The sequence below is a fragment of the Geotrypetes seraphini genome, chromosome 2, assembly GCF_902459505.1.
Source record: "Geotrypetes seraphini chromosome 2, aGeoSer1.1, whole genome shotgun sequence".
Classification (NCBI taxonomy): Eukaryota; Metazoa; Chordata; class Amphibia; order Gymnophiona; family Dermophiidae; genus Geotrypetes; species Geotrypetes seraphini.
In genome coordinates, this window is record NC_047085.1 from 528086426 (window position 1) to 528107770 (window position 21345).

The 21345-nt window shown below is 44.0% G+C and overlaps 1 protein-coding gene across 2 annotated transcripts in view; it reads left to right on the top strand.

Moving 5' to 3' along the window:
• AGAP3 (ArfGAP with GTPase domain, ankyrin repeat and PH domain 3) overlaps positions 1-21345 on the top strand; it is a 597692-nt gene that overhangs the window by 540433 nt on the left and 35914 nt on the right. For both annotated transcript variants that reach the window (XM_033932747.1, XM_033932746.1), the window contains exon 16: positions 10006-10228. In XM_033932747.1, coding sequence (XP_033788638.1) covers positions 10006-10228 — 223 coding nt within the window. The remainder of the gene's footprint in view (positions 1-10005; positions 10229-21345) is intronic.

The following is a 21345-nucleotide window of genomic DNA, read 5'->3' on the forward strand; positions in this document are numbered from 1 at the left end:
AGATGAACCCAAACTATAACTATGTCATAAGAACATAAGAATTGCCGCTGCTGGGTCTGACCAGTGGTCCATCCTGCCCAGCAGTCCGCTCACACGGCAGCCCCTAGGTCAAGACCAGTGCTTCAAATGAGTCCAGTCTCATCAGTTTAGCATGAACTTGTCCAACTTTGTCTTGAAACCCTGGAGGGTGTTTTCCCTATAACAGACACTGGAAGAGCGTTCCAGTTTTCTACCACTCTCTGGGTGAAGAAGAATTTCATTACGTTTGTACGGAATCTATCCCCTTTCAACTTTAGACAGTGTCCTCTCGTTCTCCCTACCTTGGAGAGGGTGAACAACCTGTCTTTATCTACTAAGTCTATTCCCTTCAGTATTTTGAATGTTTTGATCATGTCCTCTCGCAGTCTCCTATTTTCAAGGGAGAAAAGGCCCAGCTTCTCCAATCTCTCACTGTACAGCAACTCCTCCATCCCCTTAACCATTTTAGTTACTCGTCTCTGGACCCTTTCGAGTAGTACTGTGTCCTTCTTCATGTACGGTGACCAGTGCTGGACATAGTACTCCAGTTGAGGGCGCACCATGGCCCAGTTCAATGGCATGATAACCTTCTCTGATCTATTCATGATCCCCTTTTTGATCATTCCTAGCATTCTGTTCGCCTTTTTCGCCGCCGCAGCACATTGTGCAGATGGCTTCATGGATTTGTCGATCAGATCTCCCAAGTCCCTTTCCCGGGAGGTCTCTCCAAGTTCCCGACATGCATCACTTTGCACTTATCCACGTTGAACCTCATTTACCATGTCGATGCCCATTTCTCGAGCTTTATTATGTTAGACTCTGTGAAGAGTCACTGCCCAGGAAAAGGATCTAGGTGTCATTGTTGAGGATACATAGAAACCCTCAGCTCAATGTGGGCTGGCGGCTAAGAAAGAAAATAGAATGTTAGAAATTATCAGGAAAGGAATGGAAAACAAAGATGAAAATGTTATAATGCCCTTGTATCGCTCTGTGGTATGGCCGCACCTCAAATACGCTGTGCAATTCTGGTCTCTGAAAAGATATAGCAGAATTAGAAAATGTACAGAGAAGGGTGACAAAAATGATAAAAGGTTTGAGACAACTTCCTTATGAAGAAAGGTAAAGCAGCTAGGGCTGTTCAGCTTGGAGAAGAGATGGCTCAGGGGTGATATGATAGAAGTCTATAAAATACTAAGTGATGTGTATAGGGTAGATGTAAATCGCTTATTCACTCTTTCCAAAAAAAATACTGGGACTAGGGGGCATGTGGTGAAGCTACTAAGTAGTAAATTTAAAACAAACTGGAGAAAATATTTCTTCACACAAATGTAATTAAACTCTGGAATTCATTGCTGAAGACTTTCTTAGAGATCAGACTCCACAGATGACCCTTGATACTGCCAGGCAGCCCTGCGAACATATCAAAAGTGACTTTGTGTCTCTGGGAGAGAAGGTGAAGCAGTCAGGTGCGCAGGTGGTATTCTCATCCTTCATCCCTGTCAAGGGTAAAGGCCAGGTCAGAGAAGCACGCATCCTGGAGATGAATGTGTAGATGGTGTCATCAAGAGCGTTTTGACTTCCTGGACCATGGGATGATTTTACAAGGGATGCTGAGCAGGGATTTTATAAATCTATCAAAGAAGCAAAGAAGTATCTTTGGCAGCAGGCTGGCTAATCTACTGACGAGGGCTTTAAACTAGAAGTGATGGGGCAGGGTGATCAAAGCCCCCGGGTGAGTATAAGCCCTCAGGTAAGTAAATCACTGAATACCTCTACATGGATGGGAAAAGGGGCCAGTGTCTGGAAAACAGTATATATTAATGCTCGAAGGAAACAAGATTCTGGATCTAGAAGCTGTGATGGAAGAAGATGAGTTGGTTATAGTGGTAATTTTGGAGAAGTAGAACCATTACTGGGATGTAGTTATATCAGACTATAATCTGTTCAAGAAAGACAGGGTAGGAAGAAAAGGAGGGGGAGTAGCGTTATATATTAAAGATCATATTAAAACCACACAATTGCAGGATCTGCAAGGCAGGGAAAAGGCACTATGGATCAATTTGGAAAGAGAGGATGGTAAATATATTTACATTGATGTGATATACAGGCCTCCTTCACAGATGGAAGAAGTGGACAGAGATTTAATAGTAGACTTTCAGAATATATCTAAAAAAGGGGGAGTTTTACTAATAGGTGAGTTTAACATGATGGATGTTGGTTGGGGTATCCCTATTGTGGGGTCTTCTAGAAGTAGGGAGATCCTGGATTCTCTACAAGCTGATGAGACAGGGAGGAGGAGAGTGTTAGCCACAGAAATAGAGAATGGCAAGATGGGGAAGTTGAGTTTAGGTGGCAAGATAAGGAGCTCAGTTTTAGCCATATTCAGTTTGAGATGAGTGTAAGACATCCAAGCGGCAATGTCAAACAGGAAGGCTGAGATTCAGGCCTTAATTCCTGTAGAGATATCTGATGTGGAGAGGAAGATCTTGGAATCATCAGCATAGAGGTGATATTGAAAACCATGGGAGATCATCAGTGTACCGAGAGAGCAGATATATATATGGAGAAGAGGAAAGGGCCCAGGATGGAGCCTTGAGGTACACCGATAGCGGGATGGCAGTGGAGGAGGATCTACCGTGACAGATACTGAAGGTACAATGGGAGATAGGAAGAAAGCCAGGAGAGAACAAGACCCTGGAATCCCAGCAAGAACAGCATTTCAAGGAGGAGGTGGTGATCAACAGTGGCAAGGCAGCAAACAGATCAAGAAGGATGAAGATAGAGTAGAGGCCATTGGATTTGGCCAGGAACAGGTCATTAGAGACTTTAGCAAGGGCAGTTTCCGTAGAATGGAGAGGGCAAAAGTCCGATTGAAGCAGGTCAAGAATATTATGAGAAGGAAGTCTGGGCAACATCAAGCGGGAAATTGAGCAAGTTTTTAATTGCATGCCTATACTTTTTATTAAAGTTGTATTTCGCTTAGTAAATTAAATAAGCGATTCATCAAACCAAAATGAAACTTGGGCAATGGCAGTGAATAGCTCTTTCAAGTAGTTTGGATAGGAAGTTGAGGAGGGAGATGGGGCTACAGTTGGAGGGAGATGCGGTGTCTAGTGATGGTTTTTTGAGGAGAGTTGTAACTACGACTTGTTTGAAGACAGAAACGGTTGCAATGGAGAGTGAATAGTTGAGGATGATCCATGTGGGGACAAACAGCATGAGCAACAGGAACTACAGCAGGGAAGTACTGAAAGATCAGTTCCGGATGCTAGGAAGGAAGCTGAAGACCAGAACACCGAGAGTAACGTTCTCAGAGATCCTGCCAGTACCCAGGGCCGATGAGAAGAGGCAGATGGAGGTGCAAGCAATCAATGCGTGGATGAAGCGCTGGTGTGAGGAAGAAGGATTCCACTTTGTGCGCAACTGGATGACGTTCTGGGGGAAGAGCAAGCTATACAGAAAGGATGGACTCCACCTCAGCGGAGATGGAACAAGGCTACTTGCAAGCAACATCAAGCGGGAAATTGAGCAAGTTTTTAAACTAGGAAGAAGGGGAAAGCCGACAGTCAACCAAGAGTCGATTGTTCAGGAAACGGTATTCCCAGATGATACGGTGCAGGAAGATTGCAGGGAAGACTCACCGGATCATGGGCAAGGCAGAAATCCTGATGGATCGAAAGGGACACAAGAGGGAAGGAAATGCAAGAAAGTAAGAGGCCGCAAACTCAAGTGTATGTACATGAACGCAAGGAGCCTAAGGAATAAGATATGGGGAATTGGAAGCTATGGCACAAAAAAGATAACCTTGACATCATCGGCATCATGGAAACATGGTAGAACAAGGAAAACATCTGGGACATTATGCTACTGGGATACAAGCTATACCGCAGAGACAGAGTGAGTGAAAAAGGTGGGGGTATTGCCCTATACGTCAAAGAGGGAATTGAGTCTACCGGACAGAGCACACAGGAAACGAGAAATAAGGTGGAATCTCTATGGGCCAAAATTCTGGGAACAAATGGAATGGAAACGAAGATCGGCATCCACTATCAACCCCCAGGGCAGTCCAAAGAAACTGATGGAGAAATGATGGACGAGATTAAACGCAACTGCAAGGGAGGCAATGCAGTTATCATGGGCGACTTCAATTATCCAGGGATAGACTGGAACCTTGGCATCTCCGGCTGCGGTAGGGAGACCAAGTTCCTGGATGCTGTAGGCGATTGCTTCCTGGAACAACTTGTCAAGGAAAATACTAGAGGAAATGCAATTCTGGACTAATTCTAAATAATAATTTATTTTTTTATATATCATCCAACCAGAAGTTCTGGGTGGTTCACAGCAAGAGAACTGAGACACATCAGCGAAGACACAAAATACAGTAGAATTCAGTGGAATACAATACAGTACAATACAATACAATGCAATGCAATATAATACAATGTAAAATCATCGCATAAATTTACCAAATAAATAGGTTTTCATTGATTTTCTGAACTTATAATAAGATTGAGATTGGGCAATTGGAGAACACATCCAAGAGTTTTGTCTAGAAAATTTTTAAAACGACAGACTTTCAAAGGGGGGTACATAAACATGCCCAAGTTTCTTGTGTTCTTATTTGATATGAATAATTTTAGTTGGGTTGATAAGTATGATGATAGTAACCCGAAGAATGCTTTATAACAAATGCAGTCGAATTTAAAAATAACGCTAGCTTCGAAAGGGGGCCAATGAAGTTGCACATAAAAAGCGCTTACATGGTCAAACTTCTTTAATCCAAAGATCAGACGAGGACCAGCGCAAGGTGTAGAAGTAAAAGGGACACTGGGAAGCAATGATCACAATATGATCCACTTCAACCTGGACACAGTGGTAAAACATCGATCCAGAACGATAGCCACGGCATTGATCTTCCGAAAAGGGAATTATGAAGGGATGAGACTCATGGTGGGGAAGCAGAGGATAAGCACTGTAAAAACGCTAGAGCAAGCATGGTCCCTTTTTAAGGACAGTCACCGAGGCACAAAATTTATATATACTACATATCAACAAAGGATCCAAGAGGAAAAAGAACAAGGAACCAGCTTGGCTCACTGTAGCGGTGAAAGAAGCGATCAGAGACAAGAAGACTTCGTTTAAGGAATGGAAAAGGTCAAAAACGGATGAAAACTAGAAAAAGCACAAACAACATCAAAGCAGGTGCCATAAGGCAGTAAGAGGGGCCAAAAGAGACTACAAGGAAAAAATAGCCGAGGAGGCAAAAAACTTCAAGCAGTTCTTTCGATATATTAAGGGGAAATGACCTGCGAAGGAAGCGATGGGGCCTTGGATGACCTTGGAATAAAGGGAGTGCTAAAGGAGGACAAAGTCATTGCTGACAAACTGAACACATTTTTTTGCGTTTGTATTTACCGAAGAGGATATACACAACATATCGAAAGCTGACAGGCTATACACAGGAAACGAAGACAGGAAACTGACTGGGTTGACGGTCAGTCTAGAACAGGGGTGCCCAAAACGTCTATCTCAATCTACCGGTCGATCGCAAAAGCAACGCCGGTAGATCGCAGAGCCAATGTTTTCCATAGCATATTCCCCCATTGTCACTGTCTCACCTTTAAAGTAATTACGGCAGCCTGCAGAGTGAACGTAGCAGGCTGCCGTCATCCTCTGTAGCACATTCCCTCTGCAGTGGTCCAGCCCCTGTTAGAGGAGGGGCGGGTCCGCGGCAGAGGGAATATGTTACAGATGCCGACGGCAGCCTGCTACATTCGCTCTGCAGGCTGCCGTAATTACATTAAACTTGTGGTAGTTAGGCCCAGAGGGAAGAACGGAGGAAAGAACAGCTCGATGATCCAGTCTGAGGGAAGCAGTGGAGGTAAGGCCGTGCATGTTGGGGTAAGACTGTGCCTGTCATGAGAGCCCTGGCGATATGGGGGTTGCCTTAGAGATGCTGGATCGGAGGGGGGAGGCAAAATGACCTTAAGGGGCGTTAAAGCAGCCTTGAACCAAAAGGGAGGGGGAAGACAGGGCAGATCCTGGACTACTAGAGGGGTTAGAGAAGGGAAACGCCCTGAACTGAGGAGAGAGAGGTGCCAGGCCCTGGGGAGGGGGGAGATAAAGAGAGTAAGAGAGACCAAGAGAGTGAGAGAGACCATGACAGCCAGTTTCTGACCCAGTTCACCACTGAAGTTAGGACCCAAAGTGGTGAACTGGGTCAGAAACTGGCTGTCGGACAGACGCCAGAGGGTGGTGGTTAATGGAAGTCGCTCAAAGGAAGGAAAGTGAGTAGTGGAGTCCCTCAGGGATCGGTGCTGGGGCCAATCCTGTTCAATATGTTTGTGAGTGACATTGCTGAAGGGTTAGAAGGAAAAGTGTGCCTTTTTGCAGATGATACCAAGATTTGTAACAGAGTAGACACCGAAGAGGGAGTGGAAAATATGAAAAAGGATCTGCAAAAGTTAGAGGAATGGTCTAATGCCTGGCAACTAAAATTCAATGCAAAGAAATGCAGAGTAATGCATTTGGGGATTAATAAAAGGAAGGAACCGTATATGCTGGGAGGAGAGAAGCTGATATGCACGGACGGGGAGAGGGACCTTGGGGTGATAGTGTCCGAAGATCTAAAGGTGAAAAAACAGTGTGATAAGGCAGTGGCTGCTGCCAGAAGGATGCTGGGCTGTATAAAGAGAGGCGTAGTCAGTAGAAGGAAGAAGGTGTTGATGCCCCTGTACAGGTCATTGGTAAGGCCCCACTTGGAGTATTGTGTTCAATTTTGGAGACCGTATCTGGCGAAGGACGTAAGAAGACTTGAGGCGGTCCAGAGGAGGTCGACGAAAATGATAGGAGGCTTGCGCCAGAAGACGTATGAGGAGAGACTGGAAGCCCTGAATATGTATACCCTAGAGGAAAGGAGAGACAGGGGAGATATGATTCAGACGTTCAAATACTTGAAGGGTATTAACATAGAGCAAAATCTTTTTCAGAGAAAGGAAAATGGTAAAACCAGAGGACATAATTTGAGGTTGAGGGGTGGTAGATTCAAAGGCAATGTTAGGAAATTCTACTTTACGGAGAGGGTAGTGGATGCCTGGAATGCGCTCCCGAGAGAAGTGGTGGAGAGTTAAACTGTGACTGAGTTCAAAGAAGCGTGGGATGAACACAGAGGATTTAGAATCAGAAAATAATATTAAATATTGAACTAAGGCCAGTACTGGGCAGACTTGCACGGTCTGTGTCTGTATATGGCTGTTTGGTGGAGGATGGGCTGGGGAGGGCTTCAATGGCTGGAAGGGTGTAGATGGGCTAGAGTAAGTCTTAACAGAGATTTCGGCAGTTGGAACTCAAGCACAGTGCAGGGTAAAGCTTTGGATTCTTGCCCAGAAATAGCTAAGAAGAAAAAATTAAAAATTTAAATTGAATCAGGTTGGGCAGACTGGATGGACCATTTGGGTCTTTATCTGCCATCATCTGCTATGTTACTATGACCTGGACCAAAGGTGGGAGGATTCAAAATTTTAGCAGAAGGAAGATAGAGAGAGGGAGAAACCTGAAACAAAGGGGAGGCAGAAGAGACAGAGAGGGGGACACCCTGAGGAAGAACAGAGAGATGCAAGATCAGAACAGAAGAGGGAGAGAGAGGGAGGCATGTTGCCAATAGGGGTGGAGAAGAGAGGAAGAAAAGTTGGACTCCTGGAGGGACAGAGAGAGATGTTGATTGGGGAATGAAACGAGGTCTGAAGGACAGAAGAGGTGCACTCGGTGTGTATATATATAAATAAATATGGGGGTCTTTTACTAAGGTGCGCTAGCTGATTTAGCATGCACTAAATGCTAACACATCCATAGAATATAATGGATGCATTAGCACTTAGCGAGTACTAAATTGGCTAGCGCACCATAGTAAAAGAGGGGGGTATATGTTTAGTATTTTTATTGTTGGTAGATCATTTTGACTTGGTCATTTTTAAAGTAGCTCGCAAGCCAAAAAAGTGTGGGCACTCCTGATCTAGAAGAGGTATGCAGGCAGATTGATAGGCTTAAAAATGATAAATCCCCGAGACCGGACGGCATCCACCCAAGGGTAATCGAGGAACTGAAAGGGGCTATAGCTGAACTGCTTCAACTAATAGCCAATCTGTCGATCAAATCAGGAAAGATTCCAGAAGACTAGAAAGTGGCGAATGTTACGCTGATCTTCAAGAAAGGTTCAAGAGGAGATCCGGGAAACTACATACCAGTGAGTCTGACTTCGGTACTGGGAAAGATGGTAGAGGCGCTGATAAAGGACCGCGTCATTGATCACCTTGATGGGCACAAACTGATAAGGACCAGCCAGTACGGTTTCAGCAAAGGAAGATCTTGCTTGACAAACTTGCTACACTTACTTGAAGGAGTAAATAGGGAGATAGACAAGGGTGACCCAGTCGACAAAGTATATCTAGATTTTCAGAAGGCGTTCGACAAGGTTCCACATGAACGTCTACTTTGAAAAATTACTAACATGGAATTGAGGGTGATATACTCACGTGGATTAAAAACTGGTTGGTGGATAGGAAACAGAGAGTGGGGGGTAAATGGACAATACTCAGACTAGAAAAGCGTCACGAGTGGAGTACCGCAGGTTTCGGTGCTCGGGCCTGTGCTCTTCAACATATTTATAAATGACCTAGAAATTGGCACGACGAGTGAGGTGATTAAATTTGCGGACATTACAAAGTTATTCAGAGTAGTGAAGACACAGAAGGATTGCGAAGACCTACAACGAGACATAAACACACTCGAGGAATGGGCCGTGAAATGGCAAATGAGGTTCAACGTGGATAAATGCAAGGTGATGCATTTCGATAACAAAAATCATTTGCACGAATACAGGATGTCCGGTGCTATACTCAGAGAGAGCCCTCAGGAAAGAGACTTGGGAGTACTTGTAGACAAGTCAATGAAACAGTCCGTGCAATGCGTGGCAGCGGCGAAAAGGGCAAACAGAATGCTAGAAATGATTAAGAAGGGGATGACGAACAGATCTGAAAAGGTTATCATGCCTTTATACCGGGCCGTGGTACACCCCCACCTGGAATACTGTGTCCAACACTGGTCCGCCGTACATGAAAAAGGACATAGTACTACTCGAAAGGGTCCAGAGAAGAGCAACTAAAATGGTTAAGGGATTGGAGGAGTTACCGTACAATGAGAGGCTAGAGAAACTGAGCCTCTTCTCCCTTGAAAAGAGGAGACTGAGAGGGGACATGATTGAAACATTCAAGATATTGAAGGGAATTGACTTAGTAGATAAAGACAGGTTGAGGTAGAGAGAACGAGAGGGCACTCTCTAAAGTTAAAAGGGGATAGATTCTGTACAAACGTAAGGAAGTTCTTCACCCAGAGAGTGCTGGAAAACTGGAATGCTCTTCTGGAGGCTGTTATAGGGGAAAGCACCCTTCAAGAAAATGTTGGATAAGTTCTTGCTGGACCAGAACATACGCAGGTAAGGCTAGAATCAAATAGGGCACTGATCTTTGAGCAGACTGCTGGGCACGATGGACCACTGGTCTGACCCAGCAGCGGCAAATCTTATGTTCTTATGTTCTAAAATACATTACATTACATTACAGATTTCTATTCTGCCATTACCTTTCGGTTCAAATACCCTTAATAACCTCAATAATTGGGGAAAACAATTTAACTGGGTGATAGGCAGCTATCGCATAGCGCCTAAGAGGGCGTTTCTATGGCCGGAGCATGACTTAGGCATTGCTAAGTGCGAATCTCCAAAAATGTAGGCACCTGAACTGTAGACCTTTAAAACCGTGATGCTGTGAATGGCGCCTAAGCATGATTGACCCACGGCTGGTGCCATTTACAGAGTCTGGACATAATTATATTTGTTCAATTACATATTAACTGCCTTTATGAAGAGATTCATGTATTTGCTTTTCCATCTCATTTGTTGGCTTCTCTTTATCCTTTCTTCTTTCCCATTAGATCCTGATTGGGCCAGTCTAAATTTAGGCACCCTGATGTGCATTGAATGCTCTGGTATCCATCGGAACTTGGGCACTCACCTGTCCCGAGTGCGCTCTCTTGACCTCGATGACTGGCCTGTGGAGCTTATAATGGTTATGACGTCAATTGGCAACTCGCTAGCAAACAGCATCTGGGAGGAGTCCCTGCAAGGATATGGAAAACCCGGACCAGAAAACTGCAGGTAAGAAAGAGTCCCACATAACCGTTGAATTCAAAGAAGACATCAGATCTCAGAGAGTCTATGAGACAATGAGATACCAAGAGGGGCATTTTCAAAAGAACATCCAAGTCAGAATTAAGATACTCTGCTCTCATAACATGCAAAATAAAAAAGTCCATCTCATGGCAAGTTTCAAACAGAAAAGACACTCAAAAATAATAATAATAATAACTTTATTTATCCCAGGACAAGCAGGCAGCATATTCTTGACTGATGGGTGACGGCACCGACGGAGCCCCGGTACGGACAATTTTAGAGTGATTGCACTCTAAGAACTTTAGAAAGTTCCAGCTCGGCCGCACCGCGCACGCGCGAGTGCCTTCCCGCCCGACAGAGGCGCGCGGTCCTTCAGTTTCTTAGTTTCCGCGGAGCTAAGAAGACGCGTCTCTCTCAACGGCCGTTGTGAGAGAATCTTTCGTGAATTCCCGCTCGCGAAAACTGGTTCAGGAGATAATATTTCCTTTCCTTTTTTTATTATTTTCTAAAAAAAAAAAAAAAAAAAAAATTGTTTCTTTATTGTTTTTCCATTATTTTCGGTTTTGCCCCAGCGGGGCCTATAGCCACCATCGAGGCCTCGGCCTTCGATTTGGCTGAAGCCGTTTTTACATTCATGCCCCCCCAACCCGGCTTCAAAAAGTGCCAGCGGTGTGCACGGCCAATTTCACTGACGGATCCTCATAATTGGTGCCTTCAGTGTCTTGGTCCCGACCATCGAGCGTCCACCTGCACCCGCTGTGCAACTTTGAAAAAGAGAACTCTTAAGAATCGTGAGATTCAACAAAAATTATTGTTTGGTGCCGAAATGTCTGATTCTACACCGGTACAGACATCGGCACCGGTGCAGTCGGCACCCACATCTTCGACACCACGCGATACCGCGGCGGTGTCGCCTCCAGGTAAGCCGGCTAAGAAGCCTTCCCCGTTAGAACGTCCTCCGGTCTCAGTGGCAGCGAGCCCAATCCTGCCGACCTCGAGGCGCTCACGGAAGCGCTCCGCTCCAATAGAGGTGAGCCCCTCGACATCGGGGTCCTCATCCTCGGAGCGTAGAGCGGCACCGCAGGTACCTTTAAAGAAAAAGACGGTACCGGTGCCTTCCCTTGAGGAGCGTATAGCTACTGTTCTGAGGGCGCAACTTAAAGAACAGCTACAGCACCTCTTACCTTCAGTCCTGGCATCGACCATACCGGTACCAGTCCAGTCTGAGCCACCGGTACCGATAGTGGACCGTCCTATTTTATCGACGCCCACTCTATCGGTACCGGTACAGTCGGTTTCCTCTGTCTCCATGCCGATTCTAGCGCCGGAGCCGAGAGCTCACCATCAAGCTGTACAGACTTCGGCTCCGGTGCGTACCGTAGCATCTCCCGGTACCGAATCTGGCAGGTCGGGGAAGTCTCTTCACAAGTCCCGGCATTTAGAGCCTTCTACTCCAGAGTCTCGAGACCGGAGTTATCAGGTTCGAGACCCTGACTTATGGGGTGACTCAGAGGATCCTCTTCTTTCGGAGGGAGAATGCTCTTCTGGTGATGAGGACCCGTCTGTTTTAGGAGCCTCTTCTAAACCAGAAGTGTCTTCCTTTTCTTCCTTTTTGAAGGAAATGTGTGACTCTCTCTCCATTCCTTTGGAGGCTGAGTCAAAGAAATCCAAGGCTTTTTTGGATGCTTTGGACTTTGACCAGCCCCCAAAGGAATATCTTAAATTACCTCTCCATGATATTCTGAGAGAGACGTTTTATAAAAATCTGGAAACTCCTCTGACTATTCCTGGAGCTCCCAGAAAATTAGACTCATTGTATAAAGTCATTCCTATCCCTGGGTTTGACAAGCCCCAACTACCTCATGAGTCCCTTTTGGTTGAGTCCACCTTAAAAAAGTCCAAAGGGGCTAGTGTTTATGCCTCAGTCCCTCCTGGCAGAGAAGGCAAATCTATGGACAAGTTTGGTAAAAGGCTATACCAAAACGCTATGTTAGCTAATCGATCAGGAAATTATGCTTTCCATTTCTCTTTTTACCTTAAGCATTTAATCCAAAATCTCACTGCTTTTGAGAAATATCTTCCTGATCGGAAAAAGCCTTCTTTTCACCAGACTTGTTCATCTCTGTTGCAGCTCCGAAAATTCATGGTAAGATCCATATATGATACTTTCGAGCTGACCTCCAGGGCCACAGCCATGTCAGTGGCCATGCGACGACTAGCCTGGCTTCGTGTTTCAGAACTGGACGTTAACCACCAAGATAGGCTAGCCAATACACCTTGCTTAGGGGATGAGCTGTTTGGAGATTCCATGGACTCCACAACTCAAAAATTGTCCGCTCATGAGACCAGATGGGACACACTTCTGAAGCCTAAAAAGCCTCCTCCATCCAGGCCTTTTCGTCCACAGTCATCCTACCAGCGTAGATTTGTGGCTCGCCCTCTGCCTCAAACTGCACAACAGCCGAGACGTCAGAGGCAACAACGTCCAGCTGCTAGACAACCTCAGCAGCAGCAGCAGGTAAAACCTACACCTGCTCAAAAGTCCACTCAGCCCTTTTGACTTGGTTCTCCAAAACATAGCCAGTCTTGCTCCTTCTACCCAAATTCCACAGCCTATAGGAGGACGCCTTTCTTATTTCATAAGCCGTTGGGAACTTATCACGTCAGATCAGTGGGTCCTGAATATCATTCAACACGGCTACTCTCTCAACTTCCAATCTCTACCTCCTCCAAGTCAACCAAAAGAGTCTGCTTTGCACCTCAGTCTCTTCTTCTTCTCCAGGAGGTTCAATCCCTTCTCATTCTAAATGCCATAGAGGAGGTCCCTCTAGATCAAAAAGGACAGGGATTCTACTCCCGTTACTTTTTGGTCCCCAAAAAAACAGGAGATCTCAGACCCATTCTAGATCTCCGCGATCTCAACAAATATCTGGTCAAAGAAAAGTTCAAAATGCTCTCTCTAGCCACTCTTTATCCTCTACTGAATCAAGGCGACTGGCTATGTTCCCTCGATCTCAAAGAAGCATACACTCACATACCAGTCAATCTGGCTTCCAGACAATACCTCCGCTTCATGGTCAATCGTTGTCATTACCAATACAAGGTGCTACCCTTCGGCCTTGCCTCCTCTCCAAGAGTGTTTACCAAATGTCTGATTGTGGTAGCTGCTTTTCTACGCTCCCACCACCTTCAGGTGTTTCCTTACCTAGACGATTGGTTGATAAAGACCAATTCTTCTCAGACAGTGCTCCAAGCCACCAACCAGACCATCAGGTTTCTTCAAATTCTAGGGTTCGAGATCAATTTACCCAAATCTCATCTCATCCCCACTCAGAGGCTTCAATTCATAGGAGCTATCTTGGACACAACCCTCATGAGAGCGTTCCTACCGTCCAATCGTCTCCAGACTCTTCAGTCTCTATGTCAGCAGGTGCTTCCACTGCCGTCCATCTCAGCAAAGCGAATGATGATTCTCTTGGGTCACATGGCTTCCACAGTTCATGTCACACCCCTCGCACGTCTTCACCTGCGCACTCCTCAATGGACCCTGGCTACTCAGTGGTCCCAAGCGACGGATCCTTGCTCACGACACATATCTGTGACATCATCTCTTCGTCAGTCTCTTCAATGGTGGTTGGTATCCTCAAATCTATCCAGAGGTCTTCTGTTCCATCAGCCCCCTCATCAACTGGTCATCACCACCGACGCCTCTCTTTATGCATGGGGAGCTCACTTGAACGAGTTCCAGACTCAAGGTCTTTGGACAGCCCAGGAAAAGAAGCATCAAATCAATTTCCTGGAACTCAGAGCGATATTTTATGCCCTCAAGGCCTTCCAACATCTTCTCTTTCCTCAGGTCCTTCTGTTGTGCACAGACAATCAAGTTGCGATGTACTACATCAACAAACAGGGTGGGACAGGCTCTCGCCTTTTATGCCAAGAAGCCCAAAAGATCTGGAATTGGGCCATAGATCACCATCTCTTCCTGAAAGCTATCTACATTCAGGGAGCACAGAATTCTTTAGCGGACAAACTCAGCAGAATTCTCCAGCCTCACGAGTGGACACTCGATCCTGTAACTCTGCAGTCTATCTTCACTCAATGGGGCACTCCTCAGATAGACCTCTTTGCAGCTCCTCACAATCACCAGCTGCCCCTATTCTGCTCCAGACTTTACTCTCCTCACCGTCTGGCAGCGGATGCTTTTCTCCTCGACTGGTCGAATCTGTTCCTGTACGCCTTCCCTCCTCTGCCTCTAATGTTGAGAACCTTATTCAAGCTCAAGAGGGAACGAGCCACCATGATTCTGATTGCTCCGAGGTGGCCCAGGCAACATTGGTTCTCCCTTCTACTTCAACTCAGTTCCAGGGAACCTTTTCTTCTTCCTCTGTTTCCTTCTCTGCTTACACAACAGCAGGAAACCCTTCTACATCCCAACCTCCAGTCTCTGCACCTGACAGCTTGGTATCTCTCGGGCTGACGTCTCATGATACTCTTTTATCTCAGCCTGTTCGTTCCATTCTGGATGCCTCCAGGAAACCAACCACTCTGCAATGTTATCATCAGAAGTGGACGAGATTTTCCTCCTGGTGTTTTCTTCATCATCTTGATCCCACTTCCCTGGCAGTGGAGACGTTGTTGGACTATTTGCTCTCTTTGTCTGACTCTGGCCTTAAGTCTTCTTCCATCAGAGTCCACCTCAGTGCCATTTCAGCTTTTCATGAGCCAGTCCATGGAAAACTTCTCTCAGCTCATCCCCTGGTGTCCAGGTTCATGCGTGGGCTTTTCAATGTGAAACCACCTCTTAAAGCCCCTCCTGTTATCTGGGATCTCAATGTGGTTCTTTCTGCCTTAATGAAGCCTCCATTTGAACCTTTGGCTACCTCTCCTTTCAAGTTTCTCACTTGGAAAGTGCTTTTCCTTATTGCCCTTACCTCTGCCAGGAGGGTCAGTGAGCTTCATGCACTGGTCGCAGATCCACCCTTTACGGTTTTTCACCATGACAAGGTGGTTCTGCGTACACATCCAAAGTTTCTCCCTAAGGTTGTCTCTGAATTCCATCTCAACCAATCCATTGTTCTACCGGTTTTCTTTCCAAAACCTCATTCTCATTCTGGAGAACAAGCTCTACATACTTTGGATTGTAAAAGGGCTCTGGCTTACTATCTAGAGCGTACGAAACCCCACAGATCAGTCCCTCAACTTTTTCTGTCCTTTGATCCAAATAAATTGGGACGTCCCGTTTCTAAACGTACGTTGTCTAATTGGCTGGCAGCGTGCATTTCATTCTGTTATGCTCAGACCGGACTGACACTGGAAGGTTCTGTCACGGCCCATAGAGTCAGAGCAATGGCAGCATCTGTAGCTTTCCTCCGTTCCACTCCTATTGAGGAAATCTGCAAGGCTGCTACTTGGTCCTCAGTTCACACTTTTACATCTCATTATTGTCTGGATGCTTTCTCCAGACGGGATGGACACTTCGGCCAATCTGTTTTGCAAAATTTGTTTTCTTAATGGCCAACCTTCCCTCCATCCCTCTTTTTGTTAGCTTGGAGGTCACCCATCAGTCAAGAATATGCTGCCTGCTTGTCCTGGGATAAAGCACAGTTACTTACCGTAACAGGTGTTATCCAGGGACAGCAGGCAGATATTCTTGCGTCCCACCCACCTCCCCGGGTTGGCTTCTTAGCTGGCTTATACTAACTGAAGGACCGCGCGCCTCTGTCGGGCGGGAAGGCACTCGCGCGTGCGCGGTGCGGCCGAGCTGGAACTTTCTAAAGTTCTTAGAGTGCAATCACTCTAAAATTGTCCGTACCGGGGCTCCGTCGGTGCCGTCACCCATCAGTCAAGAATATCTGCCTGCTGTCCCTGGATAACACCTGTTACGGTAAGTAACTGTGCTTTTTGTATACCGCATTACCATGGAAGTTCTATGCGGTTAACAGATGAAGAGACTGTACATTACAGCGAAGTTACACATTTTTTTTATTTATTTTTTTTTTTTGGCATAGCTACATTTACATTTTCGGCGACTCTACATTTACAGTGAAGTTATTTTCAGGTCGGTTACTATTGCAGAGAAGTTACATTTGTTGTAAGTTGCATATATATAGCGGAGTTCATACAATAGTGTTACATACGGCGGTGCTATATACTGCGGAGTTCAATAAAGCAGAGCAGAGGCATTTAGTAAGTGAGGTAGCGAAGAAGGGGTGAGAAATTGGATAGGGTGATCCATTTTGTTAAGCCATTTGGTGGCTGACACAGGAAAAGAGGAGTCGAGAGTCTGAGGTAAGTCAAGGTCCGAGGAGGAGGCAAGGAAGAGGGGGGGGAGAAGTTAGAGGAATTTATCAAAAAGGTAGGTTTTGATTGACTTCCTGAACATTTGGTAGGGGGGGAATTGGAGATGAGTGCTGTGAGGCATTTGTTCCATTTGCCCGCTTGGAATGCAAGGGTTCTGTCGAGAAATTTCTTGTAGAGGCAGCCTTCTAAGGAAGGAAAGGAGAACAGGTAGGTGTTTCGTGTACGAGAGGGGCCAGCAATTTCAAGGTGCTCGGATAGGTAGATTGGAGAAGAGCCTGCTAGGGTTTTGAAGCAGAGGCAGGCGAATTTGAAGATGATCCTTGCCTCCACCGGCAGCCAGTGGAGTTTAGTGTAATAGGGGCTAACGTGGTCATATTTTTTGAGGCCGAAGATGAGGCGGACAGCAGTATTTTGAACTCTTCTTAAAAGTTTGATGGTGTTTTTATAGGATCCCAGGTATATGATGTTACAATAGTCCAGTATACTTAGGATTAGTGACTGGACCAGAAGACGGAAGGAGAGGTGGTCGAAGTAGCGTTTAATGGTGCGAAGTTTACAGAGGGAGTAGAAACATTTTTTGACCTGGGCACTGGTATGATCTTCGAAGGTCAAGCATTTGTCTAGGAGGACTCCAAGGATTTTTATGGTGGGGTTGATAGGGTAGTCTAGGCCGTTCAATTTCAGGGAGGTGTTTGTAAGTTTATGGTTAGGACTTGCCAGGAATATTTTGAGAAGGATACATGAGAAGGATGTCCTTATGCTGGAGACGTCCATCCTAAACAACCATTTTACAAACTGAGAAAGATCTGGGGGAACATATAACATAACAGAATACTAGGAATGATTAAGAAGGGGATCACGAACAGATCTGAAAAGGTTATCATGCCGTTAGACCAAGCCATGGTACACCCCCACCTGGAATACTGCATCCAACACTGGTCGCCGTACATGAAAAAGGACATAGTACTACTCGAAAGGGTCTAGAGAAGAGCGACAAAAATGGTTAAGGGACTGAAGGAGTTGCCGTACAATGAGAAGCTAGAGAAACTGTGCTTATAAATCGTTTAAGCAGAAGTTCAATGCAGTTAACAAAGGTTAACAATAAGATAGCATAAGAAATGCCTAAAATTATTTGGTCAAGTACTTTGAAAAAAGATAAGTTTTCAACAGAGTTCTAAACACAATATACCAAACACTAAAATCAAAAGCAACCTGGATGAAAGATCACAAATTGAAATTGAACCCAGATAAAATGAAATTCATCCTCCTAGAAAACAACAAAATACCAACCATAACCAACATTGAAATCAACGCAATCAACTACCCCATACAAACCACCCTAAAACTGCTAGGAATAACTATCGACAGATGCTGCACCATGCAACCGCAAATCAATAAAACAATACAAAAGTCATTCTTAGTCATGAGAAACTTAAGACAAGTTCGGAAATTCTTAGAGAAAACTCAATTCCAGCTCATAGTTCAGTCCTTAATACTAGGCCTACTTGACTACTGTAATATCCTCTACCTCCCATGCCCTACAACCATAACAAAACAACTACAAACTATCCAAAACACAGCACTAAGACTCATCTACTCATTAAAGAAACATGATCACATTACAGAAGCATATCTCCAATCGCACTGGCTTCCAATCCCAGCAAGAATACAATTTAAATTCTACTGCCTACTATTTAAGACTTTATAGGGAGACAGTCCAAACTACCTGAATAACCGCCTCATCCACAACACCGCAACTAGACATAGGAAAACTCACACCCCATTCTCATAACCCCCAATTAAGGAGGTCAAATGGAAAAAACTATATGATGGCCTCCTGGCCACCCAAGCAGCCAAACTAGACAACCAAATCGCCAATCTACTGACGGCATCCTTCGACTACAAGACTTTTAGAAAAGAAATAAAGACCATACTCTTCAAGAAAACTCTGAAAAAAGAAATAATACCGCAAGTCTCAAACTCAAACTCTCACTAAAGCCAACTACCCCAAACAAATAACCTTACCCATTTCTCACTCTTTTTGAAAATGACCAATTTTTATTTATTTATTTATTTTTGTAAGTTCTTTTTGTAATACATCTTGGATAATTCTTTTGTAATCCGCCTTGAACTGCAAGGTAATGGCGGAATAGAAATCCCTAATGTAATGTAAAATGTTTGTAAGAACAAGCCCTAAGTAACCGCGTTTGAAATTCTTTATTGTAGAGAGCTGCTAATGTATGATCCATATATTTTTTACTTATACAACCTTGAAATGATGGAAAAATGAACAGGGCATGAGATTTTCTATAACAAACACAACCCAAAAACAGTACAAGAGCCTCCATCGGGAGCCAGTGCAACTCACGGTAGAATGGAGTCATATGATCATACTTCTTCAAACCATAAATCATTCTTACTGCCGTATTCTGAATTAATCTAAGTCTAGCCACTCTTTCTTAGTATATGTTAAATAAACTATATTACAGTAATCAAGAAGACTCAATAGTAATGATTGAACTAGAAGTTTAAAAGCAGAAAACTCAAAATATGGTTTTATGGTCCAGAGCTTCCCTAAAGTATGATAACCCTTTTGTACCAGGGAATCCACCTGTTTTTTCATAGTCAAATGTTGGTCAATAATGACTCCCAATATTTTAATCGTCAGGTGGATTGTATATAAAGTTGAGTCTATAGTAATCGATGGTTCATGGAATTTTTTTGTGCCGTGATGCCACAAAAAGCTTGGTCTTACTGTGATTTCATTTAAATTTATGATTAATATATTTTATTGATTTTCAAAAAGAGCCAAACAATATACAGAACACCACAGTGTACAAGGCAATTAAATGAGTACCAACTTTCTTTTCAATACAAAACTGGCTCATTACAAACAAATTAGCGCTAAACATAAACAAGACTAAATCAATGTTATTTACTTGGAAAAAAGACATAACTCTGTCAAATCCGTTCATTGTTAATAATATTCCACTCAACTTAGTCTCCTCTGTAAAAATCCTCGGAGTAATAATAGACGATAAATTGATCTATCACGAACACATTTCTCTTACTGTCAAAAACTGCTTCTTCAAATTACGACTGATCCGCTCGATCGCCAAATTTCTCAGTTTAACTTCGATTAAGATACTCATTCATTCCTTAGTAATAGCAAAACTTGACTACTGCAATGCACTTCTTCTTAATATTACCCAGAAAGAAAAAAGGAGACTTCAGTTAATACAAAATACAGCCATCAAATTAATATATAACGCGAGAAAATATGACCATGTCACACCATTACTGATAGATGCCCACTGGCTGCCAATCGGTCATAGGATTATCTTTAAAATAATGTTGCTTATTTTCAAAACACTAGCATCTAATGAACCTCAATTTATATCTAGATTTCTAATCCCACACAGTACTCAACGTCCACTTCGATCATCTGGTCAAAATCTGCTTTCAGTACCCTCTCTGAAAATCATAGGAACAAGAAGATCTGATATGTTCACAGTGATGGGACCTCAATGGTGGAACGCTCTGCCTCAATATATTAGAATTGAAAATGACATCGCAACATTTAAAAAACTTTTAAAAACCTATCTATTTAATGATGCTTTTAATATCTGAAACTTTTATATTTTTTAGAGATGCTCCTAACTGTGCTATGGATTAATTACCCCTTACCTTTTGTTTTTTCCTTTTTTCTACCAAAAATTTAAGATTGTAACTTTTAATTTTTTTCCCTCCCGATTCATGTCTGTATTTTATGTAATCATATTGTTAAAATGTTAGTTTCTCTTTATTATTCTTTACTCAGATTTTGTACATCGCTTAGCAATTTTAATAGGCGATTCATCAAATGTATTAATAAACTTGAAACTTAAACTTGAAACTTGAAACCATGGTGTGACGATTCCCACCCACCCCCAAAAACACAGGACCAACCAAGTACAAGCCATAATCCCCATTCCAGTGTGTCACAAAAAGTAAAAGTTAAACATTCAACAAATGACTACGAGCTTTGGGCGTCAGAGTGGACCAAAAGGGTTCCCAACAAGAACGAAACATTTGCCCTAGCGGCGTTTCCAGAGAAGGCATTTGAAGGCTCTCCATGGATGCCAATTCCAACATCAGAGTACGCCAATGAGTCAGAGTCGGAGAATCAGAAGATATCCAGCAATGAAGTATCACTTTCTTGCCCAGCAGAATTGCTCGTTCCAAGAATCCCATAAAACCCTTGGGGAAAGGTCTCGGCAGAAACTCCACAGTGAACAACAGGATCGAACCAAACACATATGTATGGTTCCACATGGCCATGATATGCTAATGAACCTGCTGCCAAAAGGCTTGTATCTGCGTACATGTCCAAAATTGGTGTCCAAGAGTAGCTGGAGAATGATGACACTTAAGGCAATTAGCAGAAGCACAAAGCATACCTTAATACAAGTAAGCCAGAGACCTATAGAGGCGTAGCAGAAATTTGTAATTCAGTTTAATCAAAGTCACTTTAGAGGTCAAGCTTTCCACTCGACGAAGTCCTCTCTGTATCATTTGATCAATAACCACACAAGGTAAGTCCAGAGTCCATTGTTTTGCATAATGTGCATAAGGTAGTTCACCTAAAGATTCCTGCAGGTGACGATGGTGATACCATAAAGGAATCAACGTCTGAGCTGACAAACATAACACCTAGAAAGAGTTTCCATTCGTCTATCCGTAAGACAGTCTTGAGGCAATGAACAAACATAGTAAGAAAGCTGAGTGTAGGAGAGCCAATGATGAGCAGTCCAACCATG